The 20241-nt window shown below is 64.2% G+C and overlaps 1 protein-coding gene across 11 annotated transcripts in view; it reads right to left on the bottom strand.

The window, feature by feature from the left end:
- Positions 1-20008, bottom strand: part of FBRSL1 (fibrosin like 1) — an 84193-nt gene extending 64185 nt beyond the window's left edge. For 6 of the 11 annotated variants that reach the window (XM_089894282.1, XM_089894281.1, XM_089894280.1 and 3 more), the window contains exons 1-2: positions 19300-20007; positions 4199-4399 (exon numbers count right to left, since the gene is read on the bottom strand). In XM_089894282.1, coding sequence (XP_089750408.1) covers positions 4199-4399; positions 19300-19578 — 480 coding nt within the window. In that variant the 5' untranslated portion in view covers positions 19579-20007. Of the gene's footprint in view, positions 1-692; positions 3367-4198; positions 4400-19299 lie in introns of those variants that run through there. The other 5 variants (XM_089894283.1, XM_022598144.3, XM_089894286.1 and 2 more) reach the window with 3 other exon arrangements.
- Between the last annotated feature and the right edge of the window lie 233 nt (positions 20009-20241).

The following is a 20241-nucleotide window of genomic DNA, read 5'->3' on the forward strand; positions in this document are numbered from 1 at the left end:
AGAAGGAGGGCGGCCCCAGCCGTGGCGTCCCTGTGGGCTCAGCCCTCTTCCCCACCCCCCTTCTGCCATCAGAGATGGTGCCCCGACAGTCCTGTCTCCCGCACTAAGTGGCACCCAAGCACTGCAGCCAACATGCGCAGAGCAGAAAGGCCTATAAAGGCAGGAGCTGCACCCGTCCAGTCCTGGCCTGCCTGTGCCATGCCCAGACAAGAGCATGGGGCCGGGGGCGTGGGCAGTGCAGCGATGCTCACGCTGCCCCTTGGGCTGGGAGTTCAGGGCACTGGGAGGGAGGGGGTGGCCTGAAGCCTTGCCACCCTCAGTGCATGACGACAGGGAACAGTGGGAACGAACGTGAAGGGTCAACAACAAGACCTCAGAAGCGCCTTCAGTGGCATCTAGAAAAAGACCCCTTCCAGAGCCAGGGCTCCGAAACAGGACAGGTGGAGCTGGTCCATCAAGGAGGCTGCCAGGGAGGCCTGGAGGGTGATTATGGCGAGCTGAGTCCCCCCAAGCCCACACCATGTGACGCAGTGAGCCAGGTCCAGGCCAGGCACCCCCTCCCCTGGCTGCTATCCTGCAGCTCAGCTGGAATGGAATGAACGACAGGCAAGTCCAGATGTGCAGAAAACCACTTGTCAGAGTAAAGCGCTTCCAGTACGACACATACTTTGTTAAATTACAAACACTGATGCTGTTATAAAAATAATGGCACAGCACTTTTTATTTTCTTTAATCAGAAAAATAAGCCCCATGTTTCTGGGAGGGAGACCAGGTTATCTGTAGGCTCTGCTCTGGGTGTCAGGACCCCCGGAGGGCCAGGGTCCTCATGACCAAGCAGGGAGGAAGGCTCGGGTCTGGAAACCGGGGGGCACCTCTGTGGCCTCCATGAACCGGGTCGGTATTAGAGGTGGCTGTCACAGCCGGGTGAGACTGGGCGCACAGAGCACTGCTTGGGAGCCTGGCCAGGGCACCCCTGGTGGCCGACGCTGCTCTCCCACCTTGTGCCCAGGACTCCAGGAGCACTAGTGCGGGGCTGCCCTGAGCCAGAGGTCAGGGGCAAGGGGTGGTGACCCTTGAGCGCAGGTGCGGGTCGGGTGGGAGTGGGGGGGAAGCAGAGAAAGGTTTGTAGTGTGAGGTCTGTCCTGACCGGGGACGTCCTAGGGAGCCCGGAGCCGGAAAGCTGTAGGGGACGAGTCGGATGCTGGGAGGGGACATTCTGGGAATGGCCTCAGAATGGACCTTCTTGGTCCAAAGCTGGGGGGGTGGACAGGAGACTGCCCCCGGCTTCAGTGCTCAGTCACTGGGGTGGAAGAAGAGTCCTGAGGGGGAGCCTCTTGTCTCACCAGCAATTGCTACTCAACCACAGACAGCCCTGAGCATCCCTCGTGTCCCCTCTCCACAGTCACAGGACTCTAGAGCTGGGCAAACATCACCCTTTGCAGAGGGAAGCAGCAGGACCTCAGGCCTGGCTCTGGTTGTGCCCACATTCTGCCTGGTGGGGGACGGAAATGCACACTGGCCAGATAGGGTGGGGCCCAAGGAGGGCAAGGCCTACAGCTGGCACGCCCCCCAAAATCACACAGGCACACACTCCACGCACAGGCAGACACTTGCAGACCACACGCCGTGTATATGCACACACAAATTCACACACTGGCTGGGCAGCACACCCGGGCATGGAAGTCCAACATTCAAGGACATGTGGGCACTTTAGAGGCACAGACAGATGCTAAAGGACCCCCCACCCCACAAGCCTGAGCCCTTGGGGGTGGCTGTGTGCTCTCTCCCGGGCGCGTGCACGTCACAAAGCAGCGGGCACGGCGGGGGCCAGCCTGGCGGGAGGTGGGAAGGCGCTGTGGTCCTCTCCTCTCTTCCCGGCGTGGGGGGCCTCGGCTCGGTGGTGGCCCTGCAGGGGCTCCCGTCTCTGCTGAGCCTCAGCCTCCAGCCGCAAATGGCCCGGCCTGTCCGGAGAAGGCCTCCGGCCAGTCTGACAACACACCTCGGGCCACAGGCTGAGGGGGCCTTGGCCCGGCCCAGCACAGCCACACCTGGGGTGGTCTGGGAAAACGGGCGTCAGGCTCCAGGGCTCACAGATGGGGCCTGGCGGGCCACTGCAGGGGTGGAGGATCGAGTCCGTCGTGACCTCAGGGGCCGGCAGGGTTGGCCTGGGGCCAGGAGGGAGAGCTGGGGCTGATGGGCCCGGACCAGGTCCAGCAGGGACTGCCGTGGCTGGCTCGGGGGCCCCAGGAGAGGCCGGCGGGGCGGGGTTGGCCGGCCCAGAAGTGACGGGCGCTCAGGTATGGGGAGTAACGGCTGGGGCTGGCAGGGCTGGCTCGGACCCAGAAGTGACCGCAGGGGCTGGCAGGGCTGTTTCGGGCCCAGAAGTGGCCGCTTTCGTCGGCACGGCTGTTCTGGGCCCAAGAGTGGCCGCTTGGGCGGGTGAGGCTGTTCTGGGTCCATGAGTGGCCGCTTTTGTTGGCACGGCTGTCCAGGGCCCAGCAGTGAAGGCTTGGGGGGGCCAGGCTGCTCTGGGGTTTCGACTAATTGCTGGGGCTGACTGAGGCCCAGGAGGGACCGCCGGGGGCGGCTGGGCTGGCCCAGGAGGGACCTTCGGGGCTGGCATGGGGCTAGGGAGAGCCGCCGGGGGCAGCAGCACTGGCCCGAGAGTGAGCTGGCAGGCCGGCGACGTGGGCGCAGCACGAGGAGTGACTGTGGGGGCCGGCACCGCTGTCCTGAGGATGCCCTGCTGGGCTGGCCACGGAGACACGGGCCCATCCACGACCGCGTGGGCCAGCAGCGGTGCCAGAGGGCCAGCAGGGACCGACAGAGGTGGCACGGGGCCAGGACAGACCGCAGGGGCCGGCAGCGGTGCCACGGGGCCAGGATGGACCGCAGGGGTCGACAGAGGTGACACGGGGCCAGGAGGGACCGCAGGGGCCGGCAGCGCTGCCACGGGGCCAGGAGGGAGCGCAGGCGCCGGCAGCGCTGCCTGGGGGCTAGGAGTGCCCAACGCGGCTGGCGGGGCTGAGCCGGGAGTGACCGCTGGGGCCGGCGGGGCTGATCTGGGGCTGGAAGCAGCTGCTGGGGCCGGCAGGGCTGACCTGGACCCAGAAGTGACCGCCGGGGCTGGCTGGGCTGTCTTGGGCCCAGAAGTGACCGCTGGGGCCAGCTGCGCTGACCCGGGAGTGGCCGCTGGGGCTGGAAGGGCTGCCCAGGGTCCGGGAGAGCCCGACGGGGCTGGCAGCGCTGACACGGGGCTGGGAGTGACCCCTGGGGCTGGCTGGGCTGGAGCTGCTGCTGGCGCTGGGCCGGGCCGTTCTGGTCCCAGTGGTTGGCTGGGAGCGGCCCCCCTTCTGGGGAGCACACCTGCATGGAAGAAAGAGCACGTGTCCACCTGGGCAGGTGTGCCTGTAGACCCCCCATCCAGCCCAGGCCCCTGAGACATGCTGCCCCCTCACCAGCATTCCAATCCCCAAGGGAGTTGAAAGTGGAGTGTGAAACACCAAGAAGAACCCCTCTCTGAAAAGAAGGCGCAAACCAGTGAGTCCCTGGAGAGGAAAACAGCTGTAGTGCTGAGCCGACACCTAGGACAGAACCCTGTACCCTGGGAGAAAGCCCCTGGCCCCAGTCTCCCTGCCCCAGGCCAGCTGGGCTCTGGGTGACAGCAAGGACGGCCCCTCCCAGCAGGGCTGCTCCTTGCACCTGGTCCACCAACCACAACTGACATGACTCCCTCCCTGTCTCACAGACCCACTGCGTTTCGCGTAAGTTTAGCACATGGAGAGCAACCAGCAATGAGCCTGGTCCCCACGCGTTACAGACACGCTGGACACCCCATAGTCGGCGGAGCCTGACAGACGCAATGGGGAAACGGGGCCAGCCTATCAGCGGGTGCACCCTCCAGTTCCGCCTGAACCAAGCACCCCCTGCCCCCAGTTCCTGGGTTCCTGGCCTGGTTTGCCTTTCTCTGGCTGTGACCCCCACCCCGGGGTGTCTCCTGCCTCCACTCAGAACCCTCAGACTTCCAGCAGGCGGCTGCTCCCGGCCCCAATCCACATATGCCCCTAATCCCACACCCGACAACGATGGAGCACGTTGCCAGGCAGGCCCAGATGCCGATGGGTGGTGTCCAGGTGCTGCTGTGGCCCCCAGGCCGCCCAGGAGCCCTTGATTCGGAGTGGGAGGGCCCAGCGCTCACCTGCTTGGTGGGCTGCAGCGGGGCCTTCTTCTCCCCTCGGTCGCAGGTGGGCTCCAGGTCCTGCTCGGAGCTGCCTGCCTCCAGGGGCCGCCCGTTCTCACCAGGCTCTGCAGACGGGCAGTTTTCTGATTCACGGGGCTTCTTGACAAGGCGACGTTCCCACTTCTCCTTCCGCTCGTGTGGCTTCAGGGCCATGTCCTTCTGTGGGGTGAGGAAGGACAAAGCCAGTTAATCGGCGGTGACACGATTCCAAGTGTTATCCCACCAGTGACACCATGAGAGACCACGTTGTGCCGAGGGTGGGGCCCTGGGTGGCAGCACCTACCTGGAGGTGCCACTCCCCGCCACCCCCCCGCAGTGGGCTGTCAGGCTGCCACACCTCGGGAAGGAGCCTCCCATCCTGGGAGGGCCACATGAAGGGGAATGAAGGGAGATGGGTGAATGGGTGGGCGGCAGACGGGTCTGATGAGTGTGGGTGGGCCTGTCAGGACTGGAGGTTTGGGGAGGGTGACTGGGGTGAGTTTCCCGAGGAGCCCAGCCAGGAACGTGGGGCCCTGATCCTTGGCCCAGTGTGAGGCCTCACCCAAGCTCAGCAGGAAGCCGCTGCTGAGACTGGTGGCTGGGCTGCCCTTCAGGAGGCATGGCCCATCCTGGCACCCTCTGGATTCCTGGTCTGAGACCGGGGCGAGCCCTGGGCTGAGGGCCATCGCCGCAGTAGCTGGCTGTAGGCAGAGATGCTGCAACTCCAGCTGCCCCGTCCCCTGGTCCTGAGCCACCCGTGGGTTTATCAGCCCAACTCGAGGATGCCCAACTGGCATCCTGACCCAATGGGAGCCTGTCTTGGGAAAGCAGTCTCCATGTCAGCCAGGTGTGCAGAGCTGCAGCGACCCCAGACATCACCCCTGGAGCAGGGACCTGGGCCTGCCTTGTTCACAGCTGTGCCCAGTGCCTGGAGCCAGGCCTGACACACAGTGGGTGTTTAATAAGCACGTGCTAAAACGATGCTGACAACGGCAGCATGGTCTCCCATCCCCATGGGCGGCTGGGCCTCTGCACTGCCTGCACAGCTCCTACTGTGCACAGGGGGCCTGGACCCACCACCACCTGCAGCTCTGCCAATGTGCCCAGAGATGCCTGGCATTCACTGGTGGTGAAGAGGGAAGGCGCACCCACCGGCCTCTTGCTTGGGTCCATGGGGGAACCAGGGGCAGCACCAGCGCCACTGGGCTGCTAAAGAGAGAGCTAAGGAAATGCCAACAAGGGACCCAGAAGGTTCCGAAAGCATCTGCCCACGAAGGAGGGGAAGAGGAAAGCCTGAATGAGGGCAATGGTGACTTATCCCAGGTGACACCCTCACGGCCCCCCAGGAAACGTCCCTAAGCCACTTAAGCAGGTGGCAGGAAGGACCAATGTCCCAGCCTGCTGTGGTCCCCTGGACTGGCGGCAGGGAAAGGGATGTGCTGTGCTTGCTGCGTGGGCTCCTCTGACCTGGAGCCAGCAGCTACCTCAAGATGACTCCCCACGTCCCTCCTCCCGTCCAGTGAAGGGGGCCCACAATTCCCAGAATTCGAGAGGAGTGCCAATGAGGTCAGCCAGACTGGAGCTGTCCCTCCAGGCACGGAAGCCCCCCAGCTGCCCCGCCTGGTGTGGCCCGTGGTCTGTCCTGGGAGCAGCCATGTCCAATCGCAGGCTGACTGACCACCCGCCTCGGCGGCTGCACACAGTCGTGTCTGCACAAGGCAGTGGCAGCAGATCCCTCTCCTCTCCCAGGCCCAAATGCATGGGCACACAGACCTGCGGCTCAAGCAGGATCTGGGGAAGGAAGGGCCATCCACAGCCTCTCAAGAGGGGGCATGTGGCACCCCTTGACCTCTGACCCCACACCAAGGGCTGGCGTACTCACCTTCCTGCACGCCCTGCATCCCTGCCCTGTCCCCAGTGTCAACTCAGGGGCTGACTCAGCGTCAACCAGGAAGAGAGAGAGGGATGGTGTGCCAGTGGGGTTGGGGGCTCCTAAAGGTCAGCTGAACCGTGAGGCCGCAGGCAGGACGCTCGTCCTGGTGCATCTGTGAGGTCAGACACCCTTCCACGCAGAAGCACTCCCACCACACGTGGATCTGCCCAAAGTTCCACAGGCTTCTGCCTGAGCAGCAGGTGAGACCCCAACGTCCTGGATGCAGTACTGACCCTCCCCCATGCTCACACTCTGGGCTATCAGACCCCAGGGACACCCACAGGTCATCTGCACTTCGGTGGCCACTGCCAGAACCCCCAAGGGCACCAGCTCATCTTAGCCCGAGGGGGTCACTCTCCCTCACGCCCTGCCGACAGAGCCCCTGCTGACCCCAGGACTTCCCAGCACCGGCCCTGCTCACAGGCCAACTCATTAAACTGGCAGTGAGCACCGACTCTAGGCTAGCTTGGCTCCAGGCACCTGGGACCAGATCAGGAGGGAGCTGGCCCAACAGGCGAGTTGTCACGACACCCAAAAAGGCAGCAGGGTAACACAGGCAGGGAAGCAGAAAGGAAGGAGCCACTTCAGAGATGCTTGGGGACGACCCTTGGTCAGAGCCCAGGGAGCCTCCCTCAGGGAGCAGCCAGTGCAAAGTCCCTGAAGTGACGAGGAGTTCCATGCTCCCTCTCTGGTGCCCGTCTCCTCAGGACGGTGATGCCAGGAGGGAGGTTCTACTGGTCAGCAGCTGGCCCAGCATATGGCCACGGGCTTCCCTGGCGAAGAACGCTGAGGCTGTCCCTCAGGTGACGAGGAAGCACTGGTGAAGGCGGCTCGCTTTCCACACGCAAAGTACTTAATACGTATTGACTCCCGGTGTGCCCGTGACGCATGAATGTCAGCCCCCTTATAGACAGAGGCCAAGGCCCAGAGAGGTCCAGAGATATTCCTGGTCACCCAGCCCACAAGGGTCTCACTGCTAACAGGCTGCTCCCACACAGGCCCCGGAGAGCAGCGAGGCCCCCAGAGTCCCTACCTGTCCACCCTGGATGTCACCTCCTGACCACAGGGCGCCAGCCTGCAGGTCTGTTACCTTAGAGCCTCACTGCCCACCCGTGGGTGCCCACCTCCACCCAGCCCCATCGTGGTGCAGAGGGTGGGCCCAGCAGGCTGCGGTCAGAGGCCCCAGGGAAGACACAGGGAAAGTCCCCAGGCACCACGCTGTAAGGGGTGCATGAGTCAGGGCCCTTCAGAGAAACAGACCCACAGCGTGCGTGCGCAGGCGAAGCTCGATTAGAAGGAGGCGGCGGCACGACCGTGCAGGCCGACGTCCCGAGACCCGCTGCGGGCAGCCTCATGACCCCAGAGGGCCGCGGGAGTAGTTCCAGTCCGAAGGTGGAGGAAAGGCCCCCGTCAGACAGGAGGAGCCCCCTCTTCCTCGGGGCAGGGCGGGCCTTTTGGTTCCACACAGGCCTTCAGCAGACAGGACAAGGCCCGCCCGCATGCAGGGGACGCCTGCCGCACTCAGTCTGCAGTGGAAATGCAGCCCCGTCCACACGGCCTCCCGTCTGGGGCCAGGCTGGCATGGGCAGGCACCACCTGAGGGGCCCCGCGGGCGTGGGGAGGTGGGGCTTTGAGGCAACGCCGCCCTGCACACCCGGGACCCTGGAGACCCTGGGGCCCCGGGCAGGACACGAGTCTCTGGGCTGCAGCCGTGCTGGTCAGGCCCCGGGCCCAAGCCTGCCCTGACAACAGGCATCTCGACTCCCACACCTCGGAGCCCCCCCACCGTGGGCCACCTTGACCTTCTCATCGCCACAGAAAGTGGCAAGTTATCTCCCCCGACCTCCCCATGGGCCACCTCCTTCCGGAAAGAGTAACTAACTATCCTGTCCCCGTGCGACCTGGTCCTGAGATGCGCACGTCCCGCATCACTGCGGGGTGAGCCTCGCCTTTACAGGGCAGGAAGGGAGCAAGAACCCGCCTCAGGGTCTTTCTTGGGCCACCCGAGGCCACTTTGGACCTACCTGGCTAAAGTCACAAAGACTGCTTCTAGCCCGGGGGATAACCTCTGAGCTCTCACGTCTGAGCCCTGGAACAGAACAGGGCTGCCCGTGGCGCGTCCGAGCAAACACAGAGAACATGTCCACTACTACCCATGAATCTACAGGGGCAGCCTGCCCCAGGGGGACACCTGGGACCTGTCTTTCTAACAAGCATTTGTGAACAAAGAAGGACAGGGAAGGGCAGACGTGCAGCGAAGCAAGCGTGGTGCTGACTCACGTGGTGAGCACCTCAGACAGACCCGCCCCTGCCGTGCTCCGGGACCCACCTCGGCCCCTCCACAGGTTCTGGAAGGGCCTCAGGAAAATTCTAGGTCATCTCTCCAGACACATCTGGCCACCGCATTGTTCATGTGGTAAAAAGGACGCGTCTGTCAACCACAGACTGTTCTAACTCGTCACATCTTCTATAAACCTGTTTTGGGCATTCTGCTGTTTTTCGTTAAAAACAACTAGATTGTCAGAATCTTTGAAGCACCAGTGCCTCTCCCCTGGCCTGGACTCAGTCCAGCTCCATCCTGGCCACAGCCCACAGTGGCAGGTGGGGCCCAGGGCGGGACCTCCTGCATCTGGAAGAATGGGGGGAGCAGGAAAGCCACCTGCCTTGGCCGGGCTGAGGTGCACCAGGCGTGGGCCTTGTGCAGACGGAGGGGATGGCAGGACCACCGGCTCTCTCCTGGCTTCCGCAGGCAGGAGGCCTCGTGCTGCACACGTCCCGGCTCCAAGCGAGGCCCATAGTGTTTCCTGCCTGAAGGTTCGAGAGGATGAACTCTAAGCCAAGGGCCCTGCCAGTTTCCTCGCCTGGAAGGAAAATCGCCATCTCAGCAGGATTTCTCTGGAGCAGGGCTTACCAGCGTCCAGATGCAGCTGCCCCTACCCCAAGCCACTGCCATGAGAACGACCGCGGAGCTCCCTGGGCTTCTGTTCTGTACCACACTGCTAGTGAGCGCGAGCCAGGCCTGAGCTTGGTGCCCGAGGCTGGGGCTGCCCTCGAGGGCCTGTGACGCCAGCCCCATGGGGCTGTGTCTGGGCCCGTTTTGAAGGCTCAGCCATGCTTGGGCACACGCAGTGCCAGAGTTCTGCCCTCACTGGCCTCAGTTTCCTCATCTGTAGTCTGGCGCGGCAGGCCTGCAGGGAGGAGCGAGGCTGAGGCGTGCGGGGGTTTTACACACAGCCACACTTCTGAGCCACACTGCGGGCCCCCACTGACTTGAGGCAATGGCCCTGCAGCGAAGCCCCCTGCAGTAGCCAGGCCCTCTGACCCTCCCGGACCATGGGGGCGGGGGTGGGCATGTTGCTGTGAAATCAGACTAGATCTTCCTGCAGCGATTTTACGTGACCACCTGTAACTCCCCTAAACAGGATTACTATGCAGCACTGATACAATTTCTAACTTGCTTCTGTAAACTGACCACGGAGAGATAAAAGCAATTACAACTAGTAAACACAGACTGGAATGATTCCCCTCACTGGGGGGGGGGGGGAGCTGAGGCTGCCTGCTCCCACCTGGATCAGGCCCTTTCAGGCCCCCAGACCCTGCAGGCAAAGGCGCGGCCACACCCCTCTGGCCAGGCGGGGGCCCCTCTACTCTGTGAACCACGCTGGGGTCTGCTCCCCAGTACCTGGGCCCCAGCCCATAGAACTCACCCCTCGTCACCAAACTTGGGCAACTCTCGCCGCCGGGGGTGAGAAGGCAGATGGCCCACCTGGGCCCTCACCACTGCCCCCCACCCCACCTGTCCCTCCACTTCTCGGAGGAAGGCTTTGTGGGATGTCCATGTCACCCTGGGACAGGGCCAGGCCTGGAGACCCATCCCCGTAAGGGGCCAGGAGGCTGCAGGTGGCGGAGGTTGCCTTCTCCCAGAACCTCTGGACCTGAGGGCCCCAGCAGCCCTCCCGACTCGTGGTTCAGGCACCTGCTCTCCATGGTTCCAGGAGCTCACGCCACATCCCACCCACGTCCAGTCTGAGTGCGGCCCCACCCATTCTACCTTTAGAGCCTCACCCATGGCTCACCGGGCAGGCTGTCATCCCCCGACCTGGATGCCCCTCAGAGCACGTCTGCCTCAGGGCCTTGGCGCAGCTGCTCTCTCTGCCCTGGCACCCACATGGCTCACTCCCTCTCACCTGCGAGTTTTGCCTCAAACTCCCCCTACCCCACACAGGGTAAAACCGCAGCCCCCATGCCCCGCCCCGCCTTCCCCACTCCTCAGAGCCTCAACGTGCAGGTGCTCCTTTCCTGTGGTCGGGGGAGCAGGTGGCTTAGCGCAGGGTCTCTCCCCAAGCGGGAACCCCCCCCCCTTCCCCCTGGCCAGATAGGAGGCAGCTTCTGCACCACCCACCCCCAAGTGACCAACTCTCCACGCCTGCCTGGGACTAAGGAGGCTCTGGCGACGACGTGGGACTCCAGTGCCAAAATCAGAGAAGTCCTAGAGACACTGAGGCGGCCCCGTGAACCACGACGACAGCATCTTCCTTCATTTAGACAGCCTTCGCCAGAGCCCCTCCCTGCCCACACAGTGGGCTGGGGGCCAGGATGCAGGGGTGAGAAGGTCCCTTTGCCTGGCCTGACCCCCACCCCGGGCCCTGCTCCAGGTGCAGGAAGGCCGGGGACACCTCCAGCACCTGCCGCTGACCTCTCTCCGGGCTTGAACGCTGAACTGGGAGCTGTCCCGGCTGTCCCAACCCTGGCGTGGGGACCAGGTCCAGTCACCACCTCCAGCTATGCTGCTGGGACAGAACTGTCCTCCCTGACCCGTCCACCGCCTAAGTCACATTCACACCGCACAGGCACCGCTGCCCGTCTTCTCCTCAACCCCACGCCCAGTGTGCCAACCCCCCAGGCAAGTCATCTTGCCTGAGTCACCTGGCCCTTGAGGACCCTTTCCTGAAGGCCTCACTGACATCTCAGCTGTTCCAGAAGCTTCCGGAACCTGCCTCGTTGCATCCTGGTCCCTCTGGGTCCGTTTCCCGCTGGCCCGCTGAACACCTGGTGAGGCCGGCATGGCTGGATGGCAGGTGGTCAGGGAGCCGGGAGTCAGGAGCCGGGCCTCCAGCAGGACAACCACGGCATCTGGAGTGCTTTCCGAGCGCCAGCCCCCTGCACGTGAGTGGGGAGCCCCTCCGGGAGGGAGGCCCCTCCCAGGCCCTGTACCCACCCCTTCACATATCCAGTGAGCCCCCGCAGTGTGCCGGGACAGAGAAGAGTCACCTGGAAACAAAACACAGACCCACCCCATTGCTGAAGACAAGCCAGACGATGCCTGGTGGAAGAAGGCGGCTGCCTGCCCAGGTCTGTGCCCTGTGGGTCCGCTTGAGCCGCCACCCAAGACCACGTCCACGTGTGGGTCCCCCACCGCGACCCTGGCCGACGGCTGGGCCACCCTCTGCCCCACACTCGACTGGGATTTACGGTCACAGCCACTGTCCTGACAGTGACCTTGCGAGGTCAGTCTGTCCAGGCCCCTCTCGGCATGACCGCCAGCTCCTCCACACCAAGACAGCACATCCCACACTTGCCCACGACTGCCACAGCCACTCTCACGCTCATGGCCCTGGGAGCTCCCCCTCGGCCCCGGAACCTGCACAGCTGCGGCCGAGGCCTGCCTGGCCCGGCAGGGGAAGCTGTGGGGGCCGGGGCCGCTGCCGCTGAAGCATCTCGTGCCTGTCTTCCGTTCGGGTGGGGCACAAAGAGAAACAAGCTCAGAGAAGGGCCTCGAAGAGGAAGGAGATGGGGAGGGTGCAGGACCACGCGGCAGGTACTTCCACCTTGTCATTCCCTAGACGAGGAAACTGAGACCTGGAGCAGGCACAGGGCTGGCAGGGGCCACACGTGAGGAGAGGGAGACACTAGCTTCACTGGCCACCTCAGCTGGCTGGGAGGGCCTTGGAAGAAGCATCCTAAACTTGCTCCTGGGTGATGGCGAGAGCTGGGCAAAGGCCCCAAGGCAGATGTTCCTGGGTGCAGGGACTGAGGTGAGGAGATGGGTAGGGCCAGGCCTCGAGGGGAACGTGGGTTCATTCCACAGATGACAGACAGGGACCCCTAGGGGATCTGGGCCAGGCAGAGATGTGATCTCTAGAGCCAGGGGCCCCTGGCTGTATCCAGACGAGTCTATGAACATTCCTGTCTGACAAATCCTCACTGGGGCCGCAGGCGGAGCCAGGGCTGAGGGCAGGCCAGGCAGCACGTGGGAAAAGCATCGGCCAGGGGCCTGCCAGGGTCTGAGGACCAGCACGTGGGTCCAGGGCTGGGGGGCAGAAGGGACAGCTGTGGTGTGTGAGGTCAGCTGAGTGATGGGGTCGTGGCAGACCCATGGTCCCTGTGGGGATTGGCTCGCACAGAGACGGGAGCCCCGGGGCCACAAGAACACCCCACCCAAGGCTGCAGAGTATTTGCAGGGAGGGTGGCAGCTGCCAGGCACCCGAGGTGGCACAATATGTCAGACTGGGGGCGACCAGTGGAACAGGGCCAGGGGAGACGATTCAGGACGTGGCTGATGGCCACGCAGGGCTGGAGCTCCCATGGAAGCTGGTCTGGAGGACCCACCAGGAACCTGATCCTCACAGGGTCAACTCTTGACTCAGCGTGAAACTGCGAGGCCCCTCCCTCCCAAGGACAGGAAAGGCAGGGTGGCCAGACACGCAGCCCTAGGCCAGAAAGGTGAAGCCCAGGCTGGACAGGTGGGAGCCCTGCCGCTCTCTGGTCACATGGCCTCCACCCCCAGCCCCCAAGGCGCAGCACAGACCCACGCCCTGTGCCTGGCTCCCATCCCGCGCTGCCACTTGCCAGCCATGTAGACTCAAAAAGTGACTTAACCCCCATGCCTCAGTTTTCTCATCTATACAATGGAACAGCAAGCACCCACTGCAAGGGCTGCTAGGAGGATGAAGTGAGCCGAGGCCCCGAAGGCCGTCGCTCCTGTTTCCGTGGCTCTCGGCATCACCACGGACGGGGCCGGACTCGGGCCTCCCACTCCTCCCTGGCTGTGGTGTCTGAGTGGCGGCCCCCTGCCAGGGCCGCACGTGTGTCTCGCGCAGATGGCGGCTCTGCTCACCACAGTCACCGGCTGACGCTAAGCTCTCACCAGAGAACCCTCCCTTGTCTGGGACCTGCAGGCACCTGCGGCTGGTCAGCGTGTGCTGCTCCGTGCAGCGTCCAGAGGGCAGCGACCGCCCCAGGCGGCTGCTCCAAGGAAGGAGCAGAGCCGGGGCCACTGAGACGCTTCCCCAGGCCAGGCTGTGACCCGGCAGTCCCTGCCCTCACATACATTCCGTGCGAACCAGGATCCCATCAGCTCGCCCGCCACATTCACACAGAGTCCTGGTGAGCTGAATGAAGAGAGTAGCGCAGTGCGTTTTCCTTCCAGGACTACTGTGGGAAACCAGGGCACTGGAAGGTTCTCCACACCCAACTGGAGCCAAATACATCTGCCCCAAGTCCCCAGAGCACTTGACTCCATGCAGGTTTCAGATTCCAGCTCCCAAGGGAGAAAGCGCCTCAGGTGACCCCAGTGACCACCCACATCCCCACCCTCACCCCAGCCGACGAGCGCCTCACCACCTTCCCCAGGCGTCTCCACCTGAGAGCCCCACCCGTGCCGGCTCCTGCCCAGCAGCCGCCTGGCCTGCACGGCGGACGCTGTCATGACAGCCCGTGACCTCCCCCCAGCCTCCGGCGAGTCTAGTCACCTATCTGCCTGGAGCCAAGCCCGCAGCCAGCACGGGCACGGCCACTGCTTATCGATGCTTAGTGAGTCAGGAGAGAAGGACGGGTCAGAGCCCTCCCTGGTGGCCAGCGGTTGCTGGCAGAGGCCCGGCAGCCTCATGCGAGCCTGCCTTCGCCTACCTTGGGGCCACCACTGCCTGGGCCGCAAGGAACGAGAGCGACGAGAGACCGTCCCGAGCAGTCGTCCAGGAGAGGGAGGCTGCCAGGGCTGGATGAGGGGGGCCACGGCTCAGCTACGCAACCTACGGTGCTGAAAACCTCTGACTGGGAGGCGGGCCGGCTGCCCAGGGGCCTCACGAGACTGCACCCGGGGACACATCCTCAGGGGCACCAGGGCCAGCAGGTACGCCGGTAACCAAGGAGGCAGAAAGGGGCTCTCAGCAGAGGAGTGCGGGCCGGCGGGCGGGCGGGCAGCACGGCCTGGGCAGCGAGACCACAGCAGGCACCTGGGCCCTGCCCCAGGTGAGTGGCAGAGGCCAGGCCAATGCTTCAGTCTCCCCATCTGCACAGGGCCCCCGTGACCATGGCTCCCCGCTCCCAGGGCTCTGCGCAGAGCATGTGAACCACACGGGTCAAGGCCAGGACGGTGGTGTCCCCCAGCGGGTGTCTCACTGCGTGCCACTGCTGTCACTCTGGCGACCCCCAGCTCACAGTGACCCCATGCCCATGGTAGGGGTGGTTTCCAAGCGCCAGCATCCCTCCTACAGAAGGCCGACTCTGCCCGCCTGACACGCATACCCGGGCCCCCAGCCCTCTGCAGCGCAGACATGCGCACACTGCCCAGAAGCCAGGGTGGGGCAAAGGGAAAGCGGGGTGCAGCTGCCCCCGGGCCGCACCACCAGGGCAAACTCAGCTTGTGGGAAGGGGAGGCTGCAGGCCGCGGGGGCCCACGACGCTCTGCCTCAGGCACAGCACAGCCTCCAGGCACCCAGAAGAGGGTGGCAGTGGGGAGACGGACGTCCACCACCTTTCCTGTCGTCAGCCCCCCACCGGCCTTCACAGCGTGGGTGGGACACACAGGGAAACCAAGGCCCAGGGGCCCCAAGTGCTGTGTGCGCAAGCCCCAGCCATGGGAGCAGGGGAGTGGGCCAGCGTGCCGGAGCGCAGGAGATGGCCCTGGCCCCCTGCATGGGGCTCAAGACCCTCACCTGTGCTCAGGGGCAGGCGAGGGTAACGAGCTGACCGTCCGTCAGGACTGTGGCTGCCTCCACGCTGGGTGTCACCTCTGAGTGTTCGCTCTGTGATCCTACTGCCCGCGATGGATACGTGGTGACGCGGGGGACGCAGCTGAGCCCTCCCAGCCTGGTGCAGCCTCGGGCTCTGCAGTCTGGCGTCGATCCCCGCGGTGCTCAGAAGGGACAGCCCTTCCCTAGAGGTGGGACAGCCGGCCCGGGCCACAACGTTGCTCCTGCAGTGCAGGAAAAGGCTGCCCCTTCGATGTCACGCAGGACCACCCTCTGCCTCTTCCCATCCGCGGACTGGGACTGTGGCGGGCAGATCCTGGGCGAGGACTTGTCCCCCCACCCAGCCTCAGTTTCCCCATCTGAAGACTAGAAGGCAGCCTGGAGGAGGTGCTCTGGCCTGGAGACTCAGATGCTCTGCAAGCTGAAGGCTTCTCTGGCTGCTGACTCTCCTCACGGAGCCCACTCATCTGCGTGCCTCAGCCCTGCTTCCCCGTCAGAGGGCTGGGCTGGACACGTGCCCCCAGGCAAACCAGCAGCATGGGCTTCCATCCATGGGCCGCGGGGACTGCACCCCAGCTCCCTGAGCACCCAGAGCCAGCACAGACCACGTGCTCTCAGCCCCCGTGGGCCGCTGAACCCGGCGCGCAGACAGACCACCACCATTGAGCCTCCTGATGTAGCCGGGGGTAGGGGGCGTCTCGGCACCCCTCACCGACTCGCCGACCCACCACGGGGCCAGGTCCAGACCTGACCCCACCGCTCAGCGGGCGTGAGGCTCGCCTCCCAAGCTGGAAGAGCGCAATTATTTTTAGGGGAAATGCACAGCAAGCCCCTGGGCAGCCCTCCGCGTGGTGTGCAGCAGGGGCAGGGCTCCCCAGGCACGACTCCACGTGCAGCAGCTCACGTGCAGCCTCGGGGTGTGCTCTGTCCTCATAAGAGTAACACGTGTTGGTCAGCGTGTAGGAAACAGAATTAGAGGAAGGCAGTCACCTGCGACCACAGCTAAAATGTGGGGTCTTTTCCTTTCCATCTCTATTCCCGGGTACACACCTCCCAGACGTGTACAGATGTGGTAAATAGCCTTTTCCTGCTGCACAAAAGGAGACACAAGACTGAAAGCGTGGTTACAGCTGCACAACATGCTCTGGAAAGGCCACGGGCTGGCGAGAGTGGTCACTGAAGGAGGCTGAGTTTGGACCTGACTTTTTTCAAAATACACCTTGTCATAAAGCTTGACTTTTGAAGCACGTAAAAGTGTTTTGCTGTTCGAAAAGCAAATTAACAAAGAATCATATGGATGCCCAACCAGAAGAGTGGTTCTAGAGGCAAATGCTTTCTCTCCAGACCTGCGGAGACGGAGGTGAGGGCAAGGGCTGGCGGCCCTGAGGGAAAGCCCCAGGAGGCGCACAGTAGGTCTGCTGGGCACGTCCTGACTGCCTGCGAGGCGACTCCCGGGAGACCTCGGGGCCCGCACAACCTGCCCTGCGGTCGGAGGGCAGATCTGCCATAAGGAAGAAAGGTTGAGAGGACCTGGGGAGAGAACCACAGTGCAGCTCTGGCCTGCCCCACAAGGGCCTTCCCATCACCTCTGGTCAACACACTGGGAGGTGGAGACATCACAGGAATCAGAGGGACAGCAAGGGCTGTCCATCAGTCTGTCCCAAATGTCCCTGGTCAGTGAGAACAGAAGAAAGAGCCCCTGTCCTGCCCAAACCACAAGACCGCTGTCCTACTGCTACCTGCTCACTGCCCCCACACAGATAGATGCAGACTCGGAAAGCCGATGGGGACCAGGGCTCAGGTGTAAGACCCCCTGTCCAGACTGGGGCCTGCATCCTCAGGACAAAGGCAAGGAGAACTTGAGGGACACTGGCACCGTGCACAGGTCCCACCTCCTGAGCAGGGCCACATCCAACATTAGGTTATGCTCCAGGGGTGGCAGCCTGTGTCCACATGGAGGCCAAGACGGACCCCGAAGGGCTTGGCAGAGCTCTGAGACCAGGCAGGCTGAGGCCTCAACGCTCACGGTGCCAGGCCTCAATGTCCCCATCTGTGCCGTGGGGACACGCAGGCCTCAGAACAGCACCTGGTAGAGCACACTCGTCTGCTGAGTGCTAGCTGTCACCATCAGCCTCATTATGAACTATCTGAACGCTGGGGGAAAACCACTACACTTTAGCAAGAAATGAGGCCAAACAAGCGGGGCTGGTCTAGAAGTTATGACTCGTCCAGAAGCCCCGTACTTTCCAAGGCAGGCAGACTCCTCCCTGGCTCAGAAGGGCAGAGAAGGGTGCACGGAGTGGCCCTGGGGTGGTGCGGCTGTGTGAATGCCAAGCAGAAAGCAAGCTCAGTCTCACTATGACCCGGCCGGGGCTGGTCTGAGCCTGCAGAAGTCCCCTAAAGCCGAGGCTGCACCTTCTGGCCCCTGATGCAGAAGGGGTGCAGCCAGAGCCACTGCAGGCAGCGTGTGGACCCAACAGGTGCACCGAGTGACCCCGGGCGCAGCTTTCCTGAACCTCAGCTTCTCCTCTCACTGGTTCATTCCACAAACACGTATGGGGCACTAGGACCCCGCAGGGGACACGCACGCACACACACACACACACACACACACAGACATGGGGCCTGCTCTCTTTCAGCTACAAGTTCTGGCGGGGAGAGCATCACAACAGAGCAGACAGCTTCGGAAAGAGTGGTAACTGACAGCAAAGGAAGTTTGTGAAATAAAACGGGGAGATGGACAGCTGGGGGGAAAGGCATGCTGCTTCAGGCCATGCCCGGAGAGGGCCTCTCAGGGTGACATTTGCGTCTGAGACATGAAGGCGCCAAACAACCCAGGCAGAGGGAACAGCAAGTACGGAGGCCCTGAGGCAAAACCTGAAAGGGGCTGATACGCTGGTGTGAGAGGATGTCAGGTGGCAGAGGCCAGCTGATGGGACACAGGGCTTTGGAGGCCGCAGTAGGGGTTTTGTCTTTTCCCCACGGGGCAGAGCGGTTACACTTCTGGAAGGTGGGTGGTGTATCCCCTCTCAGAGGCCGCAGGCCAGGACCTGGCTTGTACAAAGGCAGAAAACTCAGCCCTGGGACCTCCCCTGCCCAGTACGGAGCCAAGGCACGTGCCACCACACCCCACCAAAGCGCGTTCGCTGAGGACCCCTAGGCGCAGGAGCCATCTCAGGCCTCCCAGATGTGCACAACAGACGATCCTGGGGCTGTGTGTTCACACAAGCTCTGACACAGGTGCCCCACCTCTGTGCATCCATGTGCCCAGACAAGAAGGGGCAAACCTGTCCCTGGGCCACCTCTCCCTGGCTGCCAGCACCTGACCCTGAGGCTCTCTACGGACCCGGGGCACCCCTGGGAGGGGGCTCACTGCAGAGCCCTGCACTGTGGGGACTTCCCTTCCCCCAAAGCTCAGCCTCTGCGACTGGTGAGTCCTAGGCCACTGGCCCCCAACCCCCAGGAAAAGGGGAGCTGTTAACTGAGCGGTCCCTGGGGCCCCTGGAGGGTGGAGGGGCTGGCCAGCTGGCTGGGGCTCACGGGACTCCGCAGCCAGGCGGCATTCCTACCCAGGCCCAATCAGTCCACTTGCCAACTCTGACAGCATCCATTTCCTTCTCCACTCACTTGGTTCCAGGCAAGAAGGGAAGCATTTGCTCAACAAATATTGTCCATGATAACTCAACCAGACAAACAATTTTTTTTTTTGCCATCCTATTAACCACGCAGCAAACAGCGGTCGCAGAGGGGGATAAAATATGACCCTCCCTCTCCCCATCTAAACAGAAACCTCAAGGAGGAGGAGAGGAACAGGAGGAATTCCCCATGTATCCATTTTATCACGGCCTCCACCAAGTCCAGCAGTGTCCACCTCCCTAGCACATCCTGAACCGAATCAAGTGACATTTTGGCAACAGAAACACAATTGAAAAAAGACCGGCTGAGTAGCCAGACAGCCCCCAGTTCGGACAGTGTAATTTAGAGATTCTTCTCCCCAGCACCTCAAGACACAAACACACCTGCACCCAACGCACGTTGCCGGGTCCTCCAGGAGCAACCCGCCGGGCGCGCGGGGCCCACGCAGCCCGGGGAGCCCTAAGGGGTGGGTGTGCCCATGCCCCAGGGGCTTCCCGCTCGCTACCCCGCGGCAGCATGCTCGCGGGGGGCCCACCTACCTCCAAGGCCTCCAGCGTGCTGAAGCTGGCGATGGCGAAGCCATCGATGACCTCTTCCTCCTGCGAGCTGGACTCGCGGCGGCGGCGGCGCGGGGGGCGCGCGGCGGCGGCGCGGGGCGGGGGCGCGCGGGGCAGGCCCGTGTTCTCCTTGCCGGGCCCGGGCTCGGGCTCGTCCCCCGACGACGCGCTCTGGTCGCGGGCGTCGCGGGCCGCCTCCCGGCGCCGGCCGCGGTCCCGCTGCGCGCGCGAGCGCCGGCTCTGGCGGACCTTGGCCTCCATGGCGCGCGGTGACCTTGCGGCCGCGCCGTCGGGCTCCCCCTCCGCTGCCGCTGCGCTACGCGGCACCGCCGGCCTCGGTGCGGACCGCGCCGACTCCGGCCCTGGGCGGCGGCGGGCAGCGGGCCGGGCCAGACATGCCGCGCGGGTGGCCTCAGCCCCGGGCCCGGCGCGGCCTGGGCGCCTCGGCGCGGGAGGCCGCGCGCATCGGCGGGGCGGCCGGCGCTCAGCGGCCTTCGGCCGCGGATCCGGGGGCACGCCCCATGCGCGACTGGCGGCGGGCGGCTGGCGGCGGGCGAAGGCTGGGCGGAGGCCCGGTGGGCGGGCGGGGCGCGGACCGGGGCTGAGGCGCCTGGGCTCTTGAGGCGGCGGTGGCAGCGGCGCCCCGAGCGGATAACAACTGACGTACTTCCGCCAGGCAGCCGGCGCCAGAGGAAGTGGGCGCTTCAGCAGGGCCGACACGAGCCCCGCCCCGCCCTGGCCCCGTCCTGGCCCCGCCCCTCCTGGCCCCGCCCAGGCCGCGTTCTGCCCCTCGGCCTTGCCCCACCGCCCCGCCTCCGGCCCCGCCCCGCCCGAGCCGCGCTCCGCCCCGCCCTCACCCCGCCCCTCGGGGAAGGCAGCTGGAAGGCCGCCCCACTTCCCGCCCCTCCGCTCGCACCTGGGCAG

Source organism: Delphinapterus leucas, chromosome 14, assembly GCF_059928025.1.
Source record: "Delphinapterus leucas isolate spDelLeu-1000000601 "Yukka" chromosome 14, BTC_Dleu_Yukka2, whole genome shotgun sequence".
Taxonomy (NCBI): Eukaryota; Metazoa; Chordata; class Mammalia; order Artiodactyla; family Monodontidae; genus Delphinapterus; species Delphinapterus leucas.